The sequence below is a fragment of the Manis pentadactyla genome, chromosome X (assembly GCF_030020395.1).
Source record: "Manis pentadactyla isolate mManPen7 chromosome X, mManPen7.hap1, whole genome shotgun sequence".
In the NCBI taxonomy this organism is placed as follows: domain Eukaryota; kingdom Metazoa; phylum Chordata; class Mammalia; order Pholidota; family Manidae; genus Manis; species Manis pentadactyla.
The window spans coordinates 1,034,229-1,060,499 of NC_080038.1; the positions used below are offsets into that span (position 1 = coordinate 1,034,229).

The following is a 26,271-nucleotide window of genomic DNA, read 5'->3' on the forward strand; positions in this document are numbered from 1 at the left end:
GTTCCATATTCCCGACAGTTCCTTCCCAGGACAACTTTCTCACCATCCTCAGGCAGGGTAAACTCACATCAGTCACCCCCAACCCCGTGAAGACAGCAATAAGGGCATCCTTTATGGTGTATGCTTCTTAAATTGCAAACTACCAATCCCTGGCTCAAGGTACCTGCCTGTGGGACCTGCCGTTGAACAGTCGTGGAAATTTAGGGCCAGGTGATTTTAAATGCCCAACTCTGAAGAGCTCCTGGGTCCAATGTTTCCAAAGCGTTAGAAAAATGGGAAAACCACTGTGTTTCTGAACCACTTTCCGGAAGCTCCAAAGGTGTGTTTGGGAGAATGGAAATAGTAGTAGTAGGAGAAGCAGTCCCTCCACCTGCAGCCCAGGTCTCCGGCAGGTTGGGGTCAGAGTAACTCAGGTCACACAGCACCGCCAGCACCCATCCCCAGAGGGATACCCCCAACTGTGTCCTGTTACAGGGAGACCCGTCACACAGCAGAAAACTGGTCCATCTGGGAGAGGAAAACATTGGAAAACAAACCACGCGTTGATGCTAAGTGGTCTATCCATCGTCAGAGCCCATCATCCATTGGAAAGGCACGCACAGCGACCCACCAGTTCCCACGTTCCTAGAAGGGAGCTCAGATGGAAAGCGTTTTCATCTCCTCGGTGCTCTGTGCTGATTTGTTGAATGAATTAATGAATGATGAAGACCTCTACCAAAATCTAGGGTCAGTAGGTATCTGACCAGCTGAGCCCCTTTCTTATTTCTCAGGGTCCCCAGGGCTATCTTTACTTTTTTCACAGGAAACATAATTTTTAGTCATTCTTGATCTTGGGAGATCCATCCGTGTAACTTATGAGAAATTGTACAGAGATGAAGACATCGATCCTGGGCAGTCATCAGGAATCTGTCCGTGTTCAGACACGGGGATGGGAAGGGAGCCTGATAAAATGCTGATGGGAATCAGCGATAGATCCTGAGCCAGCTCCGTGGGAGCTCGTCTCTTGGTAATTCGTATGTTTGATAAATCATCATCGCTGCTCATGAGCTTAAGACAGCCAGCAAGAGGCGGTCTGGTTCTATTTTCAGCACACCGGCAAATGCAGAAATATTTAATGTCTGAAATACTTAACATGTGCAAACTCTTGATGGCTCTTATCTTTAAGGATAAAAAGAGAAAAGAAAGCAGAAAGCCCAGCTTTCACCAGTCCTTCCAGGTCCCCCTGGTGGAGCAGAGATGGGGCCGTTTGGAAAATCAGACTTAATACACAGCAGTGCGTCACCCAAGTCCTTTCAACCGATCATGTTGGTGGGGAGGCGTTAATATCCAGGAGCGGGTCCTGGGCAAATAATTTCGGGGAACTCTGCAGACCCTTGTGGATACAAACACTACCATCACCAGGGTCCCTTCTGCAAAGTCCTGTAGTTGGGAAACCTGTGGGCGTGTGTTGACATCCAGGACCTGCCAAACATACTTGACTTCAAAAGGCTCACAGCTCCCAGTGAGGATGAATCCTCGTGCATAAAACAAGATGTGAAGCAAATGAGAAAAAGCCTTTACTTCCTCTAAGTCATGGTGAGTCCGACCCGAGCCCCCAGCACCCCACATGGGTGCTGAGTCAACTCAGTGCTGGCTGCAGACTCCTGGCCATGCCCCGGCCCGAGGGCCACTTGTCCCAGCAGCCTTCCCTCCGCCCTGCGCAGGTACCACGGGACACTCCTCCCTGACCTCCAGGAGTTGTATGGTTCTGCGGCACCTCCAGGGGACCAAGAAAGACCCCATTTCTGCCACCTAGCACGCATCTATCAGGAGGCTTTCCTGGCCAGACACTATGGAGAGCGCGCAGTGGGCACCCATCATGGGCACAAATGTAACCTCTAGCCTACACGCTTTCCTGGAAGCTTCTGTCTGAACCCACAGAAGCCGTTACCTCCAAGTCCTGCACAACAGGCGTCCTCCAACAGGGGCCCCAGATGAAGTACTGCATAGAACAGGCCTCAGTGGGCCACTAAATCGTCCACGGAACCAAGAGCTGACGCAGCCCAGCCAACTTCTTGCAAGATGCAGAGCTCCGCAGAGCTCAGAGCATCATTTCAGGACATCATCCCACAGATGGGGTCCCATTCCCGACTCCTGGAAATGGCACTTGGAGGAACACTGGCTGGGAAATGCCATGGAGGGGCTCAGACGTACGGTGCAATCTTCATATTTTACACGACGTGTGGTCACCCTGCAGGCGGCCTGTTCTAGGGTGGGGCGTGTCACTCAACGGTGATTTGTTTAATGCTGGTCTACTTTGCTACAGTGATTTCCATGAGGTCAGGGACTCCTGTTTATCACTGTATTTCTCCTGCCTGAGTGACAGCGCATACACAAGGCAGGTGTGGTGAGCTGAGGAAGGACCCCGTAAAGATGTCTACGTGCTAGTCCCCATGCGGTAGATGGAGCAATGACCCCAAAGGTGTGCATGTCCTAATCCCTGAGGGGTGGACAAAATAATAGTCCCTGGAGACATCCAGGCCCTCACCCCCATTTGGCGGACAGAATAATGCCCCCAAAGATACCTACGTCCTCATCCTGGGTGTGGACAGAATAATGTCCCAAAGATGTCAACATCCTGACTTCCAGACCTTGCAAATATGCAACCTTGCATGGCAAAAAGGGACCTTGCAGATGTGATTGCATTAAGGATCCTGAGATGGGAGATGGTCCTGATGGCCCGGCTGGGCTCAGCGTCCTCACAAGGTCCTCACAAGAGGGAAGGGAGGGTCCGAATCAAAGAAGGAGAGAAGAGAAGCAAAGGTCAGAAAGGGCGAGTGTTGGGCAGGTACGTCACTGGCCTTGAAGACAGGGGAGGGGACCATGAGCCAAGGAATACACCGGCCTCTGGAAGCAGGAAGTGGCAAAGAAATTCAAGGAAAATCAAGAGAAATCAACTGAGTGTGCCCTGGAGCCTTGTCAGCTGAGGGCTTGGCAGCTCTGCACGGGTCGTGTGTCCGGAGATGCCCCTGGGCCACTGGGCAGGCTGGCAGCTGCCGAGCACAGATGCAAGGTCTACATGGAGGAGGACGCCCGGGTGGAAGCAAAGCCAACCATCTGCGGGGTACATAAGGAGGGTCCTCCACAATCCTCCCTACGTCCAAAGTCAACTGGGTCCTGGGCTCTGGACAAATGCCATCTTCCTGAGACCCACACATGCCTGGTTGAGAGTCTGCAGAGATAAAGAACAATGGGCCTTCAGAGGACCCCTGGAGTCATCTCAAAGGCCAGGGGTGGAGGGTGACTTCTGGAGGGACACCGGTGAGTCGGCTGCTGGCAGCCCCACCACCGTGCTGTGTCCACGGCGGCCCATGTGGTCATACACGTCTCCCTCTAAAATTCTGTGGGCCCACAACAGAGTAACATCTGTTAGAGAAAGGTGTTGGATGTCAGTCATACTCCTGTCTACTTGTTATGGGTGAGAGGGCTGCAGCAAAAGAATGCAGGAAAGACCTTAAGAGGACACGGAGCTGTTCTTGTGTGTGTATAAAACCTCACAAATTCCACACAGAGCAAGATTCCTCCAAGTCCCGCCACCGCCAAATTGCTCTGGAGTGAAGTGTTCCGGTTACTAATTCCCGAGGGAGTTAAATACAGAGGGGAAATGACAGGATCGCCACGGGTCTGCTAGCTCATCTCTGTGCCCGGTGCTTCACGGCGTTGTAATTCTACTCAATTATAAGGTTGATACGTGCTCAGCAAAGCAAATGGCCATTTCCTGGGAAATCATTTATTTCTGCAAATAATTGGAAGGGCCTGACCCTCTGGGAAAGCATGAAAAATTATTATTAAAGCTCTGTGGAGAAGAAGGCAAAAATTAAAGCCATTCTGAGCTTTGCAGCAAGAACCACCCATGTCTCATGTTACGTGAGGATTTCCAATGACACAAGTGGACCGAGGAGAAGCAGGCCTACACTGACACTTTTCCTGCCTGCAGAAAAATGGTAACACAGGGAAAATAAAGAGATGAGAGAGGGGCCACGTCAACAGCCACCACATCCAGGGGGCTTGAATCAAGTGGACAAGGACTCAGCCTTAGGAGGAAGACATGGGCTCCTTCCCCCTGCAGGGTCACCCGCATGCTGACCTCTGGAATGTCTTAACATGGTACCTCGGGCGGCAGAAGGGACTTTGGAGAAGGGATGAAGGTAAAGTAGAGAAATTATCCAGGATTATGCAGGGGGCTCAGGGTAATCACAACGGTTTTCTAAGGTAACTTTTTCTCTGCCATCCAAAATACGAATTACTGGACACATGTTTGATATATTTGCAAAGATGGCATGGTTGCAGCTTCCTGAGTTACATCTATTGGTCTCGCTGTCTTATTTTTATGATTTATCTCATTTATAGACGTAGGAAGTCTGGATTCGTTTTTATGGAATATTTTGTTAAATGAGCAGGAGGATCGGCTCGGCGAGCTTGGTGTGGCTGGAAGGAGGGCTGCGGGTCAAGGGTGGTTTGTGATAAAGATGGAAAGGAGGACAGGTCACAAGCAGAGGAAAGGGACATGCGGCTCCTCGTGTCCCTGTGAGGATGGTGGCTGTGAGGAGGCAGTTGAGTAAGAGGTAAGGCACCATGAGTCTGGAAGCCAAATAATGCCGACTCTCGTGGGAATGCGAGGGTTTCGTAAGATACGTGCCATCGTTTGAAAGTAATGCCCTGAAATCGATGCTGGCTAATCCCAGAAGCGACAGACACCTATGAAACATGGCAACATCAATGAACTACACACGGATGCATGGATGTCCTGGGGAACCCTGCACTCCTGCCCTCCCGTGACCGCTAGAGAATTCACGCCCGGACGCCACTGAAACTCACCATTATTGACCAGGACATGGAGGGGGATTTTCTTCATCTTGAAGTTCTGGACGAACTGCCGGATAGACGTCATGGACGCCAGGTCGCAATATAGAAATTCCACTGGAAAAAGACAGAGACATCTGGTGACCGTCCAACCTACCACAGAAGGGTCTATCCCATCTGCGAAGGAATGGTGGGGAAAAAATGAGGCATTTCCCCTGAGAGAATATCCCCTGAGAGAATACCCTCAAAGAGGCATGCTCTTGACAATGCCCACTCACTGAGGGAGGGTGGGACCTGGGACTTGCTTCTTGTCAATAGAAGGTGGCATGCTTCTGGACGGGAGTCCCCCAGAGCAAGGCCCACACACGGGCACCATCCTGTGTACGGTCTGTTACCGCTCCGCCGTAACACCCACTCCAAGACTGAGGATAACCGTTTGGAAGAAAATTTTCAAAAAAATTGACAGTCATTTTATGTTTGCTGAATTTGGTGATTTTAAAAAAGCAACATGGGGCAGGCCTTCCATTTTGCATGTTTTTCTAATACATTTTTTTCTAGTAGATCGTTTCTATTCTGTCGACGGCCGCCTCCATCTGTGACAGATTGCAGAAAAGGGAGTTTGTTTTTTTTTTGCCACAGCCAGTTCCGAAGCGCTCTTCTAGAACACGGTACCATCTGTATAGGAATTCCCGACACACGGTTCTCATGTTCCCCTAAAAGACTCATGAGTATTAAACCAAACCAAGAGGAAAGCCCACACTCCGGCTATGAACTGCGGTAACTGTGGCTACTGGGCATGCACACTCTGCTTCCAGAAACAGACGCGGCTATCGGACCTTTGGAACATCAGATGCTTCTTCCGTGTTCCACGGGGCAAAAGGGCCATAATGGGCGAGAACCGTGGACGCCGCTGCTCCATTTCCATTGCCTTGTGAGGTAGCCAACGGGCTTTGCTACCCCCTCTGCATGCTTTCGCCAGCAGCCCCGACTTGCTGCATCCATTCAGGACGTGCTCTCCGACCCCACCTCTTCCCCTTTGCAGGGTGTCACTGCCAGGAATGGGGGAAGAGCACATGGCTGAGGCGGGTGACCGCACAGCGAAGATGAGCCCCTGAATCAAGCCTTACAGCTTGGGGGGGAAGGGCCCTCACTGCAGACAGGAAGCCTTCGCGGGCTCCATCCCTGAGAACAGGACCACGCAGGACAATTTGCAGAGTAGGAGACGTTCCCCCGCTGATCAGAAGCACCAGGGCTGGCCTCTGCCAGGACACGGGGAGTCATGCCTGCTAGGGGCTCCTCTGTCACATCCATCTGAAGCCCATAGGGGCTGCATCCCTTCCCCTCAGTGTGCATCGTGAGAAGTGTGGTGATATGATACAGCAAGATTCCTGGGGACGCAGGGGAGGGAGACACCACTGTTGTTCTCCATGACACCGGGAATGCCTCTTTGAATTGTCATGCCTCTTTGAATAATCAGAGAAATGGAAGCTACAATGTTTTGAGGGTATTCAGCGTCCCCCTAAGAGACCATGAACAGGACCTCTGTCACACAGGTGAGTAGCAAAGACAAGCAAAACCAGAACATCCAAGAAGCAGCTAAGGGGGGTCACAGTCTGAAACAGAAGGTGTGAACCCCAAGTGGCTATCATTCATACCAAGCCCAAAATAGTAGCCTATCAGAAAAATGCATTCAAATGCTCTAGAAAAGGAGAAGATTTCTGTATGTTGCTTACAGAGTTATTAAAAGGGAGGACTAAATATTTAAAAGCTGAAAATGACCACACAGATGAGCAAAATTCCAAAGCGGCGCTGGTCCTCATCATACAAGACGGGGTTCGTTCAAGAGTAAAACGTGAATGGGACAAAGCAGATCCTTATCCCCAGACCCAGGGCTCCGCCCGTGTGAAGCTATGATACTGATGTGCCTCTGATCATTGTCTTCTGAGTAACACAACATCGGATGGCATTTCTCAAGAACGCTTAGCTACGCGAGAAGAAATGGAGGGAACTGGACTTGTTATGGGAGATTCGAGGTACCCCTCTGAGCATCTGACGGACCCACAGATAAAAAAGAAAACAGGGGCCGGAGAAGGTGGTGAATTACAAATTCAACAAGGTTGAACATGTGAGTTTACAGAGAGGAAGTGGTCTGTTGCAGGAAGAAGATTTTAAAAGTGTGGGTTCCTAATTGTAACTGTATGAATAACAGGTTAAATTTATAATGAAACTAGGAAAATCTCCAGGAAATGAATCACTTTCTGAGAAAACACCGATGATCACTATCTAATCAAGGAAATGAGGACTCATCAGACCAACGAACGGGAGAGAAATAGCGAAATAAAAAAAGAATGGCATCCCAGAAAAAGGGGGGAGGGAGTTGTGCATATTCCAGCAAATTCTTTCAGGCTATCAAAGTGCTGATCATCCCACTTCTGTTGATTAACTCAAAATACAGGCAGAAGAGGGCTGATCTGAAACGTCTGGTGACCTTTGCATTACTCTGCTATAAAAAGCTGCAAAGAGGTGGCCCCAGAAGGGAGGGAAAAGAGAAGAAACCACTTAGTTGGGAACATTTATATATAGATGAAAAAAATCATAAACGATAATGTAAATAAAAACCCCTGCTTGGATAAAGAAAAGCAAGTGTGTTCAGCACTAGGGAAAATGATCATTTCCAGCAAAGTAATGTGTGCAAAGGCACTTATTTCCCAGAAGGAAAGGGCTCCTACGATTGATTCCATCCATCTACCCGCCTTGCAACTTAACGGGTGAATTTGGGACCACCCCGATCCTGTATCACTGAGGGGCACTGCTTATAGGGAAGCAGGGTCAGTTGAGCAGGACAGCTTTCAAAGTTCTCCCAACACGGGACACGTCCCTTGTGCAGGGACAGGGCTGGGGGTGGAGGAAATGGGGACATGTCTGCTGCTCAAAGTTCAAACTTTCCATTACAAGAATTAGGTCTGGCATGTGACTCTAGCATGGTGACACTAGTGAACAATCCTATATCGTACATTTGGAATTTACTGGGAGATCTTAAGTGTTCTCACCGTGCACATGGAATGGTAACTATTCCAGGTGATGGATATGGGTCATTAAATTGAATGTATTAATTAAATTGAATGGCGCGATCAATTCTGAAATCCACATGGCCATTAAACCATCATGTAGGTAACACCTTTAAACAAAAAAGGGGAGCATCCTATATACATCCTGTAGACAACCTAAAACACAGACACAAATACAGACATACATAAATCTCAGTCATTTTAAAGAATTCAAATAATTAAAGAGTATTGCTTGGTGGCCAGGAGTGGGAAAAGGGGAGGAAAAATCCAGTTCTAATACATGCTCTGCCGTGGACATATGACTAGCATGCTAACCTGGGTTATTATGGATCTGTTAGGGATGCTATGACCTGAGGAAGTGATGTGGGGTACACAGTGAAAATGCTTACATTAGCAGCTTTTTTAGGGGATGACACACTTCCTAGCAGCAGAACACAAACTCATTAAGGTGTTTACCGTCCTCAGTGGCTCTCAGGCTCCCCTCCTTGCTCGCTGGTGAGAAGGCAGGGAGGTTCCTTGGGTGCACACAGCAGCACCCACGGCCTGGACCCACTGAGTCCCGACACCCACCTGCCTGCAGTCCCTCCTCCTCGCCCTGCCCCAGATCATCTGCTCCAGGAGCCATCTGCACAAGCTAGTCGTGCTGTGTAACAAATCACCCCAAACTTACTGGCTTAAAACAACACCACTTATTGTCTCAGAGTTCTTTAAGTCAGAAGTCTGGGTGGGGGTGAGCTGGGTCTCTACGCAGGGTCCCACAAGGCTGATAAGACATCAGGCAGGCTGAGGTCGTGTGAGAGCTCAGGATACTGTTCCAGGCCCGTTCAGACTGTCGGCAGAATTCAGGTCCACACGACTGTGCGGGACGAGGACCCCGTTATCCTCCTGGCTGGCAGCCAAGGTTGGTCCTCAGCTTCCAGTGCGACCCTCAGCTCCCTGCCACGTGTCCTTCCCGCGATGAGGCAATGTGCTTCCTCTAAGCCAGCGGGAGAATTTCTGCCATTTGGGGTCTGTTTTAAAGGAGTCACTTCTTTAGGTCACAGGATGGTCTTCCCTTGATCAGCTCAAGGTCAACTCATTTTCAGACCTTCATTCTGTCTACAAAGTCCCTTCACCATCATCCCAGGGCAAAATCTAATCATGGGGGTGACATGCCATTGCGTTCCTAGCCCCACCTGCAGCGAAGAAGCACGTTGAGCCTAACTTTGCAAAATGTGTACCCCAGAAAGGGTGGGTTGTAAGGGCTCCTTTCTTTGGGGTCCCAAACACATCTCATCAGGAGATTCTCCCTTTTGGGTTCGCTCTTTACTCTGGGTGGAGTCAGGGGAGGAACAAGTTCCGTGATGAACTAAAAAGTTACACTGTCAACAATCTGAATCCATGTGGAGCACGGCTGTCATGGCATAGTTGCCATTTATCAAATAAACGTGAGAGTGCAAAATATTTGCTCGGCCATGGCAACGGTCAAAGTAAACGCTTCAACTTTGGTTGAGAGAAGGTTTAGTTAAGAAATCTCCCCAAGTCCTTAAAATGTGAATTACTGGCTGGGTCAGAAGTTGCAATTGCAGGTCACTGAACATTCCCTATGGGTTGACCAGTGGGAGACCCTCAAAGTCCACCTTTACCTCCCCGGCCTGTGAAGGTCTGCTAGGTCCCATTCTTCTGGGACTTCTCAGTGCATAAAGTGACTGTATCCCGGTCCCACATGGTATTTCCATCTCTGCTAAGTGACAACCTCAGATTCTACTGGAACATAGTGTCTCAGCTGTACACATAGCTTCCCCATTACAAACTCATGCATCCTCTCGTCATTCTGCCTGCCTCCTTTTCTTAAATAAGCTCCCCTGATAATAACACAGACTCTGGGAATCCTTAAATGACTTGCTTCACTATATTAATTATGCTCAAGCTTTCAGAGGACGGACACGGCAGAATTCACTGCCTTTGTAAATATCATCTATGGTCCAGCATGGTTACACCTTCAGAAAGTTACTGGGCTTACCTCATAAAAACAGGAGTAGGGAATAGTTTCCATAATCGATCTTAGAGTGCTCACATTATCGAGGAGCAGAAAATATTTTTTGTGGTTTCATTTTGGGCTATAGTCAAATGCTAATGGGTGGTGGTACCCACGGCTCCATTTTACTTTAATGAATATTTCTCGATGCAACAATTACATACATTATTAAATGCTCACCATGTGGTACATCTGAAATCAATACTATACTTTACATCAACTATTTTCCATTAAAAGTTTTAAAAATAAAATAAGGACTATTTCTCGAAGGAGGTGAGCTAGAATGGGTACTTGCTCCCAAAGGTTACCATCTCTCAAGCTGGCATGAAGATGGAAAGATCCCAATTTTATTTGACCTTCTCAGAAACTACTATGCTCCTCTGGAGCCCAGTACCTAGAGTTGCCCCTATTTGTAGCACACTGAGGAGCCAGATGCTCAGATCTGGAAATGAGCTCCTAGTATCTGCAAAGTGGGACCAGATGATGGGACTACACTAGGCTCGGCAGCAAGCTATGCAGAAGCTTAGCCAGCCTGCATCCCGCCCTGTGCCACACAGAACCCAGAACCCCACACTGACACGGGTGCTCTTCTATGATGTTTTAGAGATAGTCATGTTCTCAAAATACCCTGAAAAATACAAATATTCTTTTATCACTCTCTTAGATTAAGGCACAGGGAGACAAAATATCAGTAAGAATATCCTCTCATCTGAAGCTTTTTTCAGTGTGATGTCCAAGACACCTTTGGATTTAAAAATCCTAAGGATATTTGTTATTTCTACATTGTTACACATATAGCGAAATAGCAATGAGATTAATCAGCACATTAAAACAACTCCACAATCTGCGTAGAATAACCTTTCACCCGGAGACTCCAAAAATACCAAGAACCCTAGCACCGTGATCTTCCGGCATCTATGCATTAGCCTCAAGACAATGATTTCTGTGCAGTTTGTAAAAACAAGACGTTTGCAGTCTGTGGCTATGGAGGTAAATCTGCATCTTCAACCGAGAAATAAGCAGTTGGAAGGTGGTCCAGCTGGAGACAGGAACACGGCAGGGACAGAAACGCCCTGAGGGTGTGGGTACAAACAGGCACCACCAAATGGCACTGTGGGGAGAAAATTCCCAATGGGTTTCTCTATTTCTGCATTTATTTTGTGAGGCAAGTATTTTGAAATATTATATAGCAAAGGCCAAGGAAGATAGAGGGGGCATCTCACTCCAGACACACAGACAGGCAAAAAAATAAGGTTGGGGGGGATTGTACCGTCCATTCCTCAGTGTCAGATGCAAACCACAAGCAATAGAAAAAACCCACTCTCATTTAACCACAGAAAAGTCCTGGCTATCTTTCTGGAACTTAATTTCAAGTGTGTCTTTTACTTTATAAGGATCTGCCCATTCTTGCAAGGTGGGCCATTAAAATGTTCTCACGGGTCATAATATTTGGCTCAATCCACTCAACGTTTCCATGACTCTTTCTTTTCCGCCTCTAGCCCGAGTGGCCGTTTTCTTACCATTTTTAAGATACCCAAGGGTAATAATCATGACCCCAAGAACTGTGTGACCTCTGGAGGGACACTCGGTCCGTACCCGGGGTCCTTGTCGGCAGATGCGATTGTACCTTCTGGCAGGGTTCACGTGAGCTGTGAACCCGTGGTATGCCAAGAAGTCGCTGCAATGTAACACAGGGGTCTGTAAATTAGGAGAAATGCTGAATCGGACGGCCACAGCCTGTAAAAGCACTTTGGCAATCGCAGCACATGAGTGATCCCTTCAAACGCTCATGATCAGCGCTTCCATCACGAGACAGGAGGCTCTACCTTACCTCCCCCAACTGACAGCCATGTCACTAACACAGGGCTCTGAGCACGTCCAGCCATAAGGTTGTTTCCTTGGTCTGCTGACACGGTATGGAAGTTTCTGTCTATGGTCAACTGACAAGGCTCAGCAACTCTGTGTATGTCAGACTCTCTCAAGTGCCGGCCGCCGGCTTCTTGCCTTCCTGGGTCACGGACCTTCAGACAGGGAGGCTATGTGCCCACACACATCATAGCTCGCTTCTTGCATTCATCCTGTTTATCTCCAGGACCTCCTTCTGCACCTGCTTCTATCCTAAGCTAATGATGCTCCACGAAGGGGCCTCGCGGGGACTGACTCTGACTCTCTGCATAGCTGTCCCCACATCCATCCACAGCGCTGACTTTCTGGTGTACACGTGAAGAAACCCGAAGTCAGAATAAGCATCGCCTCACGTCTCCCGGGGCCACGACTCTTAAGCACACACATTTGGGATGCATTCAGCGGTGAACAAAATCCCACCGCAATGGATTTTCAGACTCAAAATCTTAAGGAGGCGTCATGAGGGACGCCTGACAGCTGCCATGTCCCCAGAGGAATGACCTTTTTGTGGTTACTGCAAAGCTTTAGGGTCGTCAAAGCCATGGATATCTCTGCGCAATAGAAAACGAATTCTGCTCAAGGACACCAAGCAGGAAACGTGATCCCCTTCCCTTTCCTTCCTTGGAATGAGAGAAAAAATAAAGGAGGGGTTGCCTTCCTCCAACATGCCTCCTGTATTTCTGCTTCCAGATATTTATGGAAGCTCACAGCCATGCCAGGTGAACATGCAAAGGTCTGGGGCTCTAGGCACGTACCACGTGGTGGCTGCTTACAGCACCCAAGCCACCTATGCATGCTCTAATAGCTCACGGCTAGGTGCACCCAAGATGCCTTTGGGCCTCATGATCCAAGCACCTTGTTGGTCTCTGTCCAGCCCTCCCATTCCAGCAGCTCTGAAGGAGAACCGAGCTTCCAAAGCGGGACCCACAGCCCACAAGGCAGCGGTGGGGATGGTGATATTAGTGAAGTGCCACGTGCACTGGTGTGCACATCTTACTCACCTTGCCACGGTCACCAGCAAAGACCGGGATGCACAAGTGGACACACAGGCAGGCGCCCCAGCTTTGGAGGACTACTTACAGGTGGAGAATTCACTGGACACTAGACCCAGGCTGGCCTGGCTTGACCATCACTCACGTCGACTGAGGGGATCACCTGAAACATCAACCTGCAATGTGCCAAACCATCGGGGGATATCGTTGCTCTTTCGCTGCATAAACACAGAACCCTGGACACCCAGACTCCACAATGAACCTTTCTAAGGTGGTAATGTGAGCTTCATATTCCAGATCCCCAAGAAAACATCCTTTAGGGGTTTTTGTGAGGTGCCTGTCGTACAGTTCTCTAGGCAAATGTCTGACGTCCACATGACAGAAAAACCCATCCCTGGTAAGCTGGGGGCCACACCCCAGCAAGCACACAGGGCCTGTCCTCATCGAGAAGACATCTCGCTGATACCAAGGACACATCAAACCACAACGGACATGGGGGGTGGGACAAGGGCAATGAGCTGAGGAACCTGCGTCACTTTGGTTCGTGAACTGCAGGCGTGAAAGTCAACAGAGGAGATACCTGAACTCTTGGGGTGTGAACCAGAGGCAGGAGCAGAGGATGCTTACGAGCTTTCTAAATGTATCCAAAGTGCCGAGCACATGGAAGAGGAGAACAGGAGCCACTGAAGGACACTGAGGTGACCACTGAGGGACCACAGGGCATTCAAGATGGGAGGAGGGGCTGCGATGCCAGTGGCATGCTGGAGTCCAGGGTTCTGTACTTCCTAGCTGTGCCCCTTAGCGTAGCCCCTTGTTTTTCTCACCTGTGAAGTGGAGCAAAGAACAGTGCCTTCCTCCAGGAGGTAGCCATGCAGAGGTCTTAGCGTGACGCCCTACGTGTACCAAGCGCCCCATAACCTCCTCTTTCCTTCTAAATTCCTGTTTTTATTACATAGGAGGATGGGGGCTTCAGGAGAGACAGGAAAGATGTCGCAGGAAGGCAGAGAAGGACAGAGGAGACCGGGGGCTTGAATATATCCACAAGGAGGGCCCAGGGAGTGAGGACTCAAAAATCACCCTCAGGAACGTATCCGGAAGGGGACACCCAGGCAAAACCCACAAAGCGTGCACGGTGATATTTTCACAGCGCTTTTAAAATTAGGTTGCTAATTGGACAAATTAGCCATTGGCTGGGTGACAGCATGTGTGTGGGGATTAGCTGCGCTGTGTCAACCAGCAGATCACGCCAAACATTTGCACCTTGACACACGGGCAAAGAACACAGGGCTTCATGGTGCATGTGAAATATGACACATGCTGGCTGCCCAGACGCCTCTCTCGGGGGGACACGGCCACCACATGGGGACAGCCCGCCAGGGTCCACTTCGAGAGTCTTCATTTTACACGTTGGCCTAGACGCTTGGATTTTCTTTGAATTCTAGCAAGATTATTCAGTGGTAAGTCTCAGATAACCAACATGGTTACGACCCAGAAAGAACTTGGTTTCAAGTGGCGTCCGCAGAGCAATCGTTTGCCGTTTGCGGTTGCCGTGGATCACAGAACAGTATGCTGAGCCCTTCTCCGTGTGGAATGTCCCACTGCTGGTGTCACCATGCTTTGACTCGGAGGCATGTTCGGTGGCTCGGTTGGAGGGCTTCACCCTCAGGAGCCAAGCCTTCGTCACCGTCTCCCTGCTAGTCCGCTGTGGGTTTTCTTTATAAAAAGCATTTTGCTGTGGACGACGCATGCTTATTATGCCGGACGTCTGTGATAACGTTTATGCAGCAAGAAGGTTAATTGCATTTGAGTAAATACAAGCAGGTCCTGTGGCCAGAGAATGGAAATAAGAAATGAGAAGGGCTTTGTGTTTTCCACTGTACGCATTGTGTCACAGGGCTGGGGGTTCAGATCAGCTTGCTTTTTGGGGTTAATTTCTAGGATGCCGTATAGGACCACCTCAGGGTAGACCCTGTATCAACAGCTGTGAATGTACCCATTGACTTTATAATATCATATTCAACATTAACATGGTTTCTTTAATCCTACCGCAGCATATTAATAGGCTGTCTGATAAGCACATTTCAATCCATGACCATCGGAACCGATAACCCCCAAAAGGAACCCGTCATCAATCTTTCTACGTAAAGACCTCAGAAGCCGACTCACGGCCACACACTTCAAACGTTTATCGCACGTTCGCACATACAAGTCGTCCTTTTCAGTTCTGAGAGACACTTAAGTTTTCATTTCTAGGTAATTTAACATAATTACCTTCAGTTCAACGGGTGCCTAAGAAGGAAACGGAGCAATGAAATGAAGCAGGTGCTGATATAAAATCAACTTTTAATTAAAAAGCAATTTTTTTTTTCAAGCCAAAGGAAAGAGCTCATTTTTCCAGGCTGCAAATTAATTTCTAGGCAAGGGAGATACACAGTTTTGAGGAAATTTTAAATTGACTTAGAGACCTTTGAACATGGGGATCTGGGAAACAGCCAACCCTCCCCACCCTGGGAGGCTCTTCAACTGGAGGTGATGACATCGAGTTACGCAGGAATAAAAACATAAGTGTCCCTCGGAACTAGAACATTGCTCGTTATGTGTACAAATGAAGGTTTCAGGAGTGTGGCTGTCCGGCCGGCTGGTCTTGGATGGAGGAACACAGATGAGTATGTGACCTCTGTCTCCTTTGGAAGCAAGAACGTGATGCTCAGAGCCGATTCTATAAGCCAAAGGGTGCAGCTCTCAGACCACCTAGAAGGGCTTTGTGCAATAACGCAGCACGTCACCATCGGGTTGCAAAGTCCGACAGAGGCGGTGAGTGGATGATGATAAAACACGGTTTAGGTGGAGATGTTGACAGAGACCTGAGCAGCTCCTACCTGTGGGTATGGAGGTCTGCAAGGAGCTCCAAACTGATGGTGGACTAAGTGGAAATGGCTCTTTGTAGACCAGAGACCCGGGCCGTTCATGCTGGAGACAGAATCCTGACACCAAATAGGAGCTCTGTGTGCCCGCATCCATCTCTCCTCTCCTGCTGCAACTCAACAACCCAGAACAGCCCGGACCCACGCTTACCAGCCGTGCTCACTCTGACCCTTCACGGGCTGTCCTGAGGCTGCTGCTATTTCTAGCTCCTGGGTGGGCAAGGACCAGGCATCTGGCTGCCCATGTGGGTGGCCCCTACTTGCCTTTGGGCATAGCCTGGCCTTTCTCCGGAGTCTCTGTGCATAAAAATAGTCACTGGCTCAATTCACCAGGTGGTGAGCACATGAGCTGTGTGTTCATCCTGCAAACTCAGACGCCTGGGCTGGCCCTGCACATGGCAGCTGGCCCCTGGCTGAGACCAGCTCTCATTTTTTCCGAGTTTGCCTAACTCCTGAACCCATGGCGCTGGCCGGCACACGCACCGCACCCTGCAGCCCACCCCTCGTAGCTGCTGGTGCAGACCCCCAGCCCCCTTCTCTTGCCGTCTCTAACTGAAACATCTCAGGGAGCTGGGCACCAGGGACAGAAAAATCGAACACGTTTTGGAAGAGGGCGGGTCCCAAGCCACCAAGCAGGGGCGACCACCAGCACAGGCGAGTGCTGGCTCGGCAACAGAGGAGCTCGACTTGTGAAATGAATGCAGTCTGTGACACAGAGAGGCCACGAGGACGTTCCAAGCCCCGGCTCACAGAACAAAGACAGATGGACGTGGGAGGACCTGCCATCCATGCCGGCTGCACTTTTTCACACCAGCTCCTGCCTTCTCCAAGCTCGGTCCTTCTGAAATGTCAACGGGACCCTCCCTCACCTGCAGCGCGCCTCCCACCATTGGGGCCGTGTGTTCTCAGGGATCCTGCTTCAGGTGGAATCTGCCCACGTGGCCCGCTACGTGGCTGCGCCTCACACTCTGTCTCAGTCCTGCGCTCCTGTGCGGCCCTCCTGCCTGCTGGGCTCTCACCCACTGTATTCCCGCTACATCCTGAGGGTGCGTGTCTCCCTGGAGTTGCACAAAAGCATCGGCTACCCTCGAACAGATGGACCAAGAATTGTGCAATTCTCCCCAGACGCCTTCTGCTCCGTCTCCTTCTGAGACATCTCTCCGGCCCCCACCGCTGACTCGGCTCTGACCGCGTCAACCGTCTGCCATCACCTTTCTATCGGCCTCCTCCTCAAAGCCTGCCCTGATTTTCTGTCTCGACCTCTGCGACAGGCTGAAAATGACTCTCGAAATTATTCACGAGCACACGCCGATCCCTTCAACCTGCGAAGGTGACTTTCTATAGTAAAGGTTTTCGTGGGTGTGATGGAACTAGAGATGGTGACATGGGGACGTTCTCCGGGGCTACGCAGGTGGGCCCCAAATGGCATCAAGAGGGTACATGCAGGGCCGAGGCAGTGGGACATTACTCAGGAGAAGCCACGTGGAGATGCAGGCAGAGACGGGAGGGAGGTGGCCACGTGCTCAGGAATGCCTGGAGCCCCAGAAGCCGGAGGGGGCAGGAGGGAGCCTCCCCTGGCACCTCCAGAAAGAGTGTGGCCCTGGGACACCTGGACTTTAGACTTCTGCTCTCCAGAACTGTGTGAGAATAAGTGTCTGCGATTTCAAGCCACTAAGCTGGGGGTCACTTGTTACGGTCGTCCCAGGAAATCAACACAACCTTCAATTTATCTGGCGCCGTAACGCCAGAGTCATCTTTCCAACATAGACATGTGACCACATCAGTCCCCTGCTGGTCACCTCCAGTGACTTCTACCTCCTCAAACACTGCCCGGGCTCTGTCCTACCAGGGCACCCCTGTTCAGACATCCTTGATCCATGGTGAATACTCAATTTTATCAACATGGCCCACATATGTGGTCAAACATCCTTCCGGATGTTTCTGGGATGGTGTTCATGGATGAGATTAGCATTTGAATTGCTGGACTCTGAGTCAAGCAGATCATGGAGCTCCTGGCTGGGCCACATCTAACCAGCTGAAGGCTTGGATCGTGCAAAGCCTGGCGCCCCCCCCTTCCCCCCGAGTAAGTGAGAATGCCTCCAGAAGACGGCCCTCAAACTCTGGCTGAAGCATCACCTCCTGGGCCTCCAGTCTGCCGGCCTATACAACAGATTTTGGATTTGTACCTCCAAAATTGTGCAAGCACATTCTCTGGGGAAGCTAGACTGATACACACAGTGCCCTTCCTGTGTGGTACCCTTGTTCCATGGTGTCCCTGGTACGCAGGATATAAATAAGTTACAGGTGGACACACAGCATCAACTCTCAGCCAAAAAAGCCTTTACCTTGTGTCTCCTCCGGTGATGTCCACTCACCCTCTACAATCTTCTATGATCAAATACATCTGCATTAGGATGATGTTTTTAGCCCCACTGGTCAAACCAGGCATCTGGCCTCACAGCAACTATATGCACATCCCCTGAGGCCCATGTGACACGGCCCATGCCCTTGCGAGTATCTCCCCAACCCGTCTGTGCATGTTTTAGGAATGGCACATGGAAGGGCAGGATGGAGAGCGAGAAAGGGCCATCAGGATGTAACATAAGTGCAAGCAGGAACAGGGTCCCCATTTTCTATGCAATTCACTACGTTGTGCACCACCTGGTTTCCCCTGCAGCTGTCCTGAAGCCGCTGTCAAGCTTAATCTCCTGAAATAGCTCAAGTTCCATCACTGGCTTTGGAAACATTTGTCTAGCTTCAACTCACAGTAAAGCCTACAGTCTCTTGACTCCCGTACCCCCCGCATTCCTCATACTTTGGCAGGGATGGAATGCCCAGAGAACTTCCTTTGCATCCAACAGCAGTCCACTTTCCAGCCACATGCGGAATGGAGGTGTCTGTCCCTAGCTGGCCCACAAGCTCCCTGCGAGGTCCCACCCAAGACATCTCCCCTCCAACTTCTGCTTCACCCACGAGCGGCTTCCTCTGGAACCAAAAGCAAGATAAAAAAAAAAAAGTGCCTGAGATCTCTTCTACTATCTTCCCACTTTACAAAAGAGAGGAGATGAGATGCGGGAGTCTTTCCACACGGCACGTGCTGGGAAAAGCACGCTGGCGTGGAGCTTGGCTTCCTCAGCCAGCTGGTGCCTGCAGAAACATGTTCACATGGAAAACAGTAGAGAGGTTCCTCACGAAATCAGACATGGAACTGTCCTGGGATCAGACCACCCCACTTCTGGCTATTTATCCAAACAATTGCCATCAGGATCTTGTGTGCCCACATTCAAGGCAGCATGAGTCCCAGAAGTCAAGAGATAGAAACCCAGCATCCATTGATAAACAAAATGTGGTCCATTCCTACCATGGAATATTACTCTGCCATGAAAAAGGAAGAAACCCCGCAATTTGGCAGCAACATGGATGGGCTTTGAGGATGTTATGCTAAGTGAGATAAACATATCACAGAAGGACAGATAAGGTATGATTCCAGTTAATGTTCCCCCCAAGATAGTGAAACTCAGAGAAACAGAAAGTAGAATGGCAGTTGTCAGAGGGGGAGCAGGAAATGGGGAGATGTTGGTCAATGTTGAATGGGAGTAGAGGTTCAGTTACTCAGGAAGAAAAGTTCCAGAACTCTGCCATAAAGACCCCTCATTAATACAACAATACTATCCGGTAAAAATTTGTTAAGAGGGTCGATCTCACGTTAACTGCTCTTACTGCAGTAAAGATGGGGAAACCGAGGCACACGGGGAGAGGGACTCAGCCTGGTTCCCACATGAGTTGAGTGGAAAAGCAAGGGTCCAACGGGGGTCTCCGCATCCTAGCTTAGAGCAGTCTGCGGACATTTCCAGACATCTGTTCCTGAAATGAACATGCAGGGCTGTGCGGGACGCTGGGGCATCGGTCCCTTCCAGGAACCAATGGGAAGTGTGTCTGGCCTTTGGAAAACCCGTAGGGAACAGGCCTGACTTCCCGCCTTGTGGAGAAGGAAGCTGATGGGCTGGCCTCAGCTCCCCGGTCCATCCGTGCCACGGGCCACGGAGCATCAGAGCCCATCCCTGTGTGCGCACCGCGGCTCCCGCTGACTCACCCTCCCTCGACCTGGTGCCCTCTGCTCCCCCACCCACTGCCCAGGCCCATGAGTCCTCGATGCACCGTCAACCGGGCAGGTCATAACCTGGCTCGCCGCTCTGTGCCCGCATGCTTCTGCCTCCTTGTTCTGGCTCCCCTGTGGGAGCCTATCAGAGTATAAGCTCTGCACGTAAGAATCTAACATTTTGGCGTCTGCACAAGAAGCAGACGAGGTTGGCGATTTGCACCTGGGTCACAGTGGGCAGAGGCCAAGTCACCTTCAGCAACAAGAACGTGCCTGGAAGATTCAGGGCCTTAAGGACGGGCATGGGGTTTGAGAACACACTTCAAACAGTCCTGAAAACCGAGGTCCCCCTATCATGTATTCAATCCATCTCAAATCGGGAAAATCTTGCCAGGACCCGAGGCTGAGGACCCAGCGCGGCTCCCTGGAGCGTCCGGACGTTGCTAAGAGCTGCAGGGGGGTGGTGGGCCCACAGAGAACCCGAAGGAGCCCAGAGAACTCAGGTGCCAGCCTCCATGAGCCCCACAAAAAGGCTCAGGGGGTTGAGACGTGTTTACCATCCTACCGAGATGCCGACTTCCACTTATCCAAAAAGCCTGCAAAATAATTCCTAGGACAAAGATTCCCAGGCCAGTCACTCCCTTGTTGGGTCACGTTTGGGTGGGTGTCAAAACAAACATGGGTATTTCAGGGAGGGGTCTGCAGGCAAGGTTACAAAGTGCTTTGGAAAGAAAGGGAGGCTAGCAGATCAGACACCCCCCATCCCAACCTCGACATGACCACTGGTGGCAGAGCAGGATAAGGCCAACGGGGCAGGAGAAGGGTCCTACCGGGAGCAAATTTTCCTCTGTTTTCTACACAACGCCGGCAAGGACATGTTGACGCGGGACAGGGAACACGAGCCCTCGGCCCCGCTCCTGTTCCTGGCCCCATGCACGGAAGGCAAGCTGAGCACTGTGTCCTGGATGACTCTCACGTGTGGTGACATGATGCCCCCTCACCGGACGGTGGTCCCCTGTGGCCCCATGCCACATACCCAGCCCACAGCTGGCCTCCAAGCTGGGGGGACCAGGAGCCAAATATTATTATCAGAAAAAAGTAAATTCAAGGTAAACATGTAATAATGGAGCACAGACTGAGCAATGAAGGTTCGGTGGCTTTGACATCAGCCTTCACCCTGTGAGTCCTCCAAGAGTTTACAAACCCCGGGACTGATGGTCATGAATCCCGGGATGGCCAGGTTCTCACCTGGCCAGGTCAGAAGGTCTTCCTGCTCGGCGACTGCCCTAAAACCTGCCAGCACACGGGGACAAATGCTTCCTGAACACATGTGGGCGGATCCTTACTCTTCTTTGATTGCCAAAGTCAATACTGTACCCCCTTACGCCCAAAGGCAGCTACCCGATGGGTCAACGGCTAAATAGCAAATAAATATCTAAAGCTGGGAAAAGCAGGTCCTGGCGGGAGGATGGAGCTGGAATCGGGGAACGGGGCTAACGGCGCGCCAGTGCCCTCATGCTGAGGGATGATAAAGGCAGACCAGCCCTGCTGGGACCACCAGCATCTCCTGCAGGTGGGATGGAGCGCTGGGTTTAGTTAGAGAAAACCCAACACTTGTAGGACACTTTCCCCGTACGGTATAGCCCTCGCCCAGAGACGGCCGGTGATGGCCACGGGAATGGTGATCAGAGAAGCCCAAGATGACCACACAGGAATCCGCCACCCTTCACAAAGGTCTTACAAAGACCCGTGTGGTTTACTGAGGTCTTCAAAAACCTCCTATACCCGGTGGCTTTTTGAGGTCTTAACAAACCTTTCCATTTTTGTTGACTGAATTATTAACGAATTGGGAACATAAACCACCCAGGTCTCCAAAGGGCAAAGGGGACAGAGAAGGGCAGGTGAGTCAGCTGCCCCCAGGACACGGTGCACAGCGAACTGGAGGGTGCACAGCACCCACTCTCCTGGCTTCTGGGTGCTGGCCCTTCTCGCTCCCAAACAGAACAACTCAACCTGATTCCCAAAGGCCCAAGAGTTGTGCATAAGGACTCGTGATTGACAGGTTGTTGAGAAGCACTGTGCACGGAGAAGCCGAAACATGCAAACGCTCATGAAAATGCGGGTGCTGTTCACCAGTGGCGAGGCTTTTAATTTTCCTTCCCTCAAAAATTAATCACGGAGGGTGGCTGCCTTTCTGTGAATTCAGAGCTTGTAATTCTTCCTTCAATGAGAGCCTAATTTTCTTCCCTCGGAGAGTGGATTCCAGAGTACGTGCTTTGGTTAATGATGCTTCCTGGGACCTCGTATCAAAACAGAAAGATGGGATTATCACAGTAAAGGGAGAGAGGACGCAAGTAGGCCCCTCGACGCTGCTAGCAAAGAGCTTGGAATCAACACAGCGACATGGTTTCATCCCCCCAAGAAGAAACTTTGAAATTAACTCGCAGATTCAAAGGGAAGGCTGGGGGTGGAAGGCAGTGGTTCAGGGTCCCCAGACCTCGTGCGGCCACTGTCCGTTCTCGTTGCTGCTGTCACTGCCCTATTAGTGGTTTCTCTTGGGAGCGTCCACTTTCAAGCCCATATTTCAGGGGCTCTCTTGGTGCTGCTTGTCCCCCTGTTCTTTAAATCCCAGCACGTGCATGGAAGAACCCGACCCACGCATGGAAGGCTCCCAGGGGAGGACCCCACTGTCTGTGCCGTAGGCGGTGGTCCGATGCTACGAGGGAAGGGTCTCTAACCTCCAATATGGCCATTTTGAGCACTGTGCTACGAATGAGAACGAACAGCACGGAAGGGCAGGAGGGCAATGAGGAAGCTGGCCCTCGGGCACGCACATCCTCACGTACCCCATCAGGGACCCAGACGCGGGGACGTGCCCAGTGAGCACAGGGCTTTGCAGGAAGGGTCCTCGCCATGTAACTGGCCCAGGGCCCAAGACTCAGGGGACCTCAATGGTCCAGGGGGCTGAAATGGAGTGGGAGGGCTGGGGGGCATGGAGAGGTCTGGAGAAGGGGCTCCAAGCTGTTCCCCACCTGTGACTGGAAGTGTTATAATGCTGCATGGTGCCCACAGGTCTGAATTCCCTGGGCACAGTGGGCAGGGGGGAGCCCGTCCCAGAGCCAAGGGTTGAGTCCCCATCACCTGCAGCTGCCCGGCAGGCGTGCTCCACAGAACACGGCTCTACAGCAGCGGTCCTCATCTGGGGCCACTCTGCCAACCCCTCCCACCAGGGACTTTCTGGTTGTCACTACTGGGGAGAGGGGGTGGTGCTCATCCAGTGTGTAGACACCAGGGCTGCTGTCGTCTACACCTGACAATGCACAGTCCCATGACAAAGAGGTATTAAGCCTCAAGTGCCAACAGATTGAGAAACTCTCCTTTAGCTTTGGAGAGTCTGTCTATGCCTACTTACCCATCCATCCATCCATCCATCCATCCATCCATCCACCCATCCATCCATATCATCTACAAGTCCATCCACCTATCTATACCATATATCTATCCATCTACCCATCCATCCATCCATCTAACATTTATCTATCTATCTATCTATCTATCATCTACCTATCTTCTATCATCCATATCTAGCTAGTTAGCTAGATATCATCTACCTATTTATACACCTACCTACCTACCTACCTACCTATCTCACAGTCATTCTCCAGCGGGAGCAGTTTTGCCTTCCTGAGAACGTCTGTCAATATCTGGAGACATTTTTGCTTGTCACATCTTGGGCACAGCATTGCTCCTGGCATCTGGGGGTGGAGACCAGGGGGGCTGCTCGACACCCCACAGTGCCCGGGACACCCACCCCAGGGTCTTCCAGCCCCAGATGTCAGTAGTGCTGAAGCCGAGAAGCCTTGGTTTACATATTAACACAGACGAAACATTCCTACTTTCCAAACACGCTCTGTGGATGGCACAGAATCCAGGAACATGTTTTACAAAGTGAACCATTATTGGTCGTATCTTCAGTGGCATTTCTCAGTCAGCAGCAGAAATGTGCCCAGCAGCCCCCAAGACTGCTCTTTGCAAACGTCATGCACCCCAGTCATGCATAACACACTTTGGAAGCAACAAGCATCTTCCAGGTCAATGTGTCTGTCTGACCCTCAGAGCTGCCCTGAGAGTTGACAGATGGGGAAACCGAGGCGCACGGGGGGACGAGAGATGAAGCCTGGTTCCCATGTGAATGTGTGGAAAAGAAAGGTTCTGACAGGGGTCTCTGCACCCTAGCTTAGAGGAGACTGTGGACATTTCCGGACATCTGTTCCTGAAATGAATGTGCAGGGCTGTGCGGGATGCTGGGGCATCAGTCCCTTCCAGGAACCAATGGAAGGAGAAGGAAGGGATGTGAACCCAAGTGCTCATCAGGAGATGTTCCCAGAATCCTCCTCCACCCAGGCGTCTCTCCTCGACGCAGCCTGCTAAACACAGGTGCTGCTCATGACCTTCTGTGAGCTTCTCGACCATGAGCGACTAACTAAATCTCCCTGTGTACGCTCTCCTACTATCCTCACAAAGCGCCCTGAAGCATCATCCCTCATGAAGGTGCAGGCTTGACCTTTGTTCTAGAATATTCCACCACCTGAACTGCCTGTCCACTCATGGTCTGCCCAGTGGGATCCACCTTCCTTGCTTTTTAAGCAGCCAGCTCCATTCCTGAGGTCGTGATGGAGTCGTGTGTGTGTTTTAGGAAATGGCACGGCTGTGATGCCTCCAGTTTATAAGGAGAGGAAATGTCTTCTGGGGACGCTTGAAGGGGCCTGGTTCTAACCCCAGCTCAGCACTTCCTTCCCAGGACCACATGGAGCTCCTTACTTCTCATCTATGAAACAGGAGTAACAAAAGTACACACCCCAAGGAGTCGCTGGGGCCTGCAGGTGCTCAGTCTGTGAGGCTCTGGCAATGGAGCCTGGGGTGGAGAGAGCTCTCAGGATTTATTAGCACCATTTATTGTGGTAAGATACATACACCAGAAAATGTACCACATTTAAGATAATTCTTTAAAGTGGAAACGACTAAAATGTTTGTAACAGATGAATGGATACACAACACGTGCCATCCACATAGTGGAATAGTATACAGCCACAAAAAGGAATGATAGTCTTAGGCAGGTGACGATGTGTAACGACTCTGAAAGAACAGTATGTGAAGCGAAAGAAGCTGGTCACAAAACACCACAAACTGTAGGCTTCCATTTATAGGAAATGTCCAGAAGAGGCAAATTTACTGAGACGTAACATAGATTGGCGGTGGTCAGGGACTGGGGTAGGGATGGGTTCATGGGGAGCGGCTGTGTGGCCACACGGTGCCTCCTGGGGGCTGTGAATATATTCTGAAATTGGAGAGTGGTGATGACACAAGTCTGAGGACTCACTAAAAACACCTGAATTGTACACTGGAAAGGCTAAGTTTATGGTATATGATTATATCTCAATAAAGCTATTATTAAAAAGAAAGTTGTCGTTAAAAAAAATCGTCCAATTTGAGCAATTCACTAGTACTTACTGCATTTACAATATCATCTCCATAATCTAGCTCCAGAACATTTTCATATCCCCAAAAAGACACCCTCTACCCTTGAGCTATTAGCCCCCAGTTCCTGCCCACCTACCTTCTGTCTCCATGATTTTGCCCATTCTGGACATTGTGTACAATGGAATGGCACGTGTGGACTTTTACATCTAGGGTCTCTCACTGAGTTTCATGTGTTCAGTCCACCCATGTTGTAGCATGTATCAGAGCTTTGCTCCTTTTTGCGGCCAAGTAATATTCCTACAATGTGATTGGATGACATTCTGTTTAACCATCCCAAAATTTTTTAGTCTGTTCAGCAAGATCCTCTTTGACTCAAATCCCTCTTATCCTTGATACTCAAACACTAACCTGTCCAGAACCCCAGGGGGCTACCCTCCCTCCCCTTTCTGGCTTCCATCTGTCCAGAAGTTATGAACACACCCAGAAAAACCTCAGTCTCTGGGGAAATGTGTCTGTTTTCACTTCTTCAAATGGCTCAGGGCTTTTCTGCAGGATGCTATCAATCCCAGTTGTGTTTCTCCAGCAAAGCTTAGTGTATTTTTGGGTCAAGATACTCTAGAAGGAGAGAGAGAGAGGAGATGCGTCCTAGACCATCCTTATTCTAGTCCCAGTGCCGGAAGCAGTTAGAGTCAAGCAGAGATACCCACTGCCGGCGGTGTCGTTTGCATGAACATCAGGAGGAAACGTCACTTTTTCTGCTTTTCCTCCTCATTGCTCAGGTATTCTTGGCACGAACACTGAGAATCTGGGTAAATAAAATCTTACGCATCACACACGTGATCCTGTCTCTCAGGACTGGGCATGTGTGGCTGTCGAGGAAGAGCAGAATGGCCAGCATCCAGGACGCGTGGGAAGGACGGCGACCTCAGACGGAGCCTGATCT

At 50.4% G+C, this 26,271-nt stretch overlaps 1 protein-coding gene across 3 annotated transcripts in view; it reads right to left on the reverse strand.

Annotated features, from left to right (window-relative positions):
* LOC118935956 (dehydrogenase/reductase SDR family member on chromosome X) overlaps nt 1–26,271 on the reverse strand; it is a 108,305-nt gene that overhangs the window by 27,020 nt on the left and 55,014 nt on the right. For all 3 annotated transcript variants that reach the window (XM_036932641.2, XM_036932642.2, XM_036932643.2), the window contains one exon: nt 4,858–4,959. In XM_036932641.2, coding sequence (XP_036788536.1) covers nt 4,858–4,959 — 102 coding nt within the window. The remainder of the gene's footprint in view (nt 1–4,857; nt 4,960–26,271) is intronic.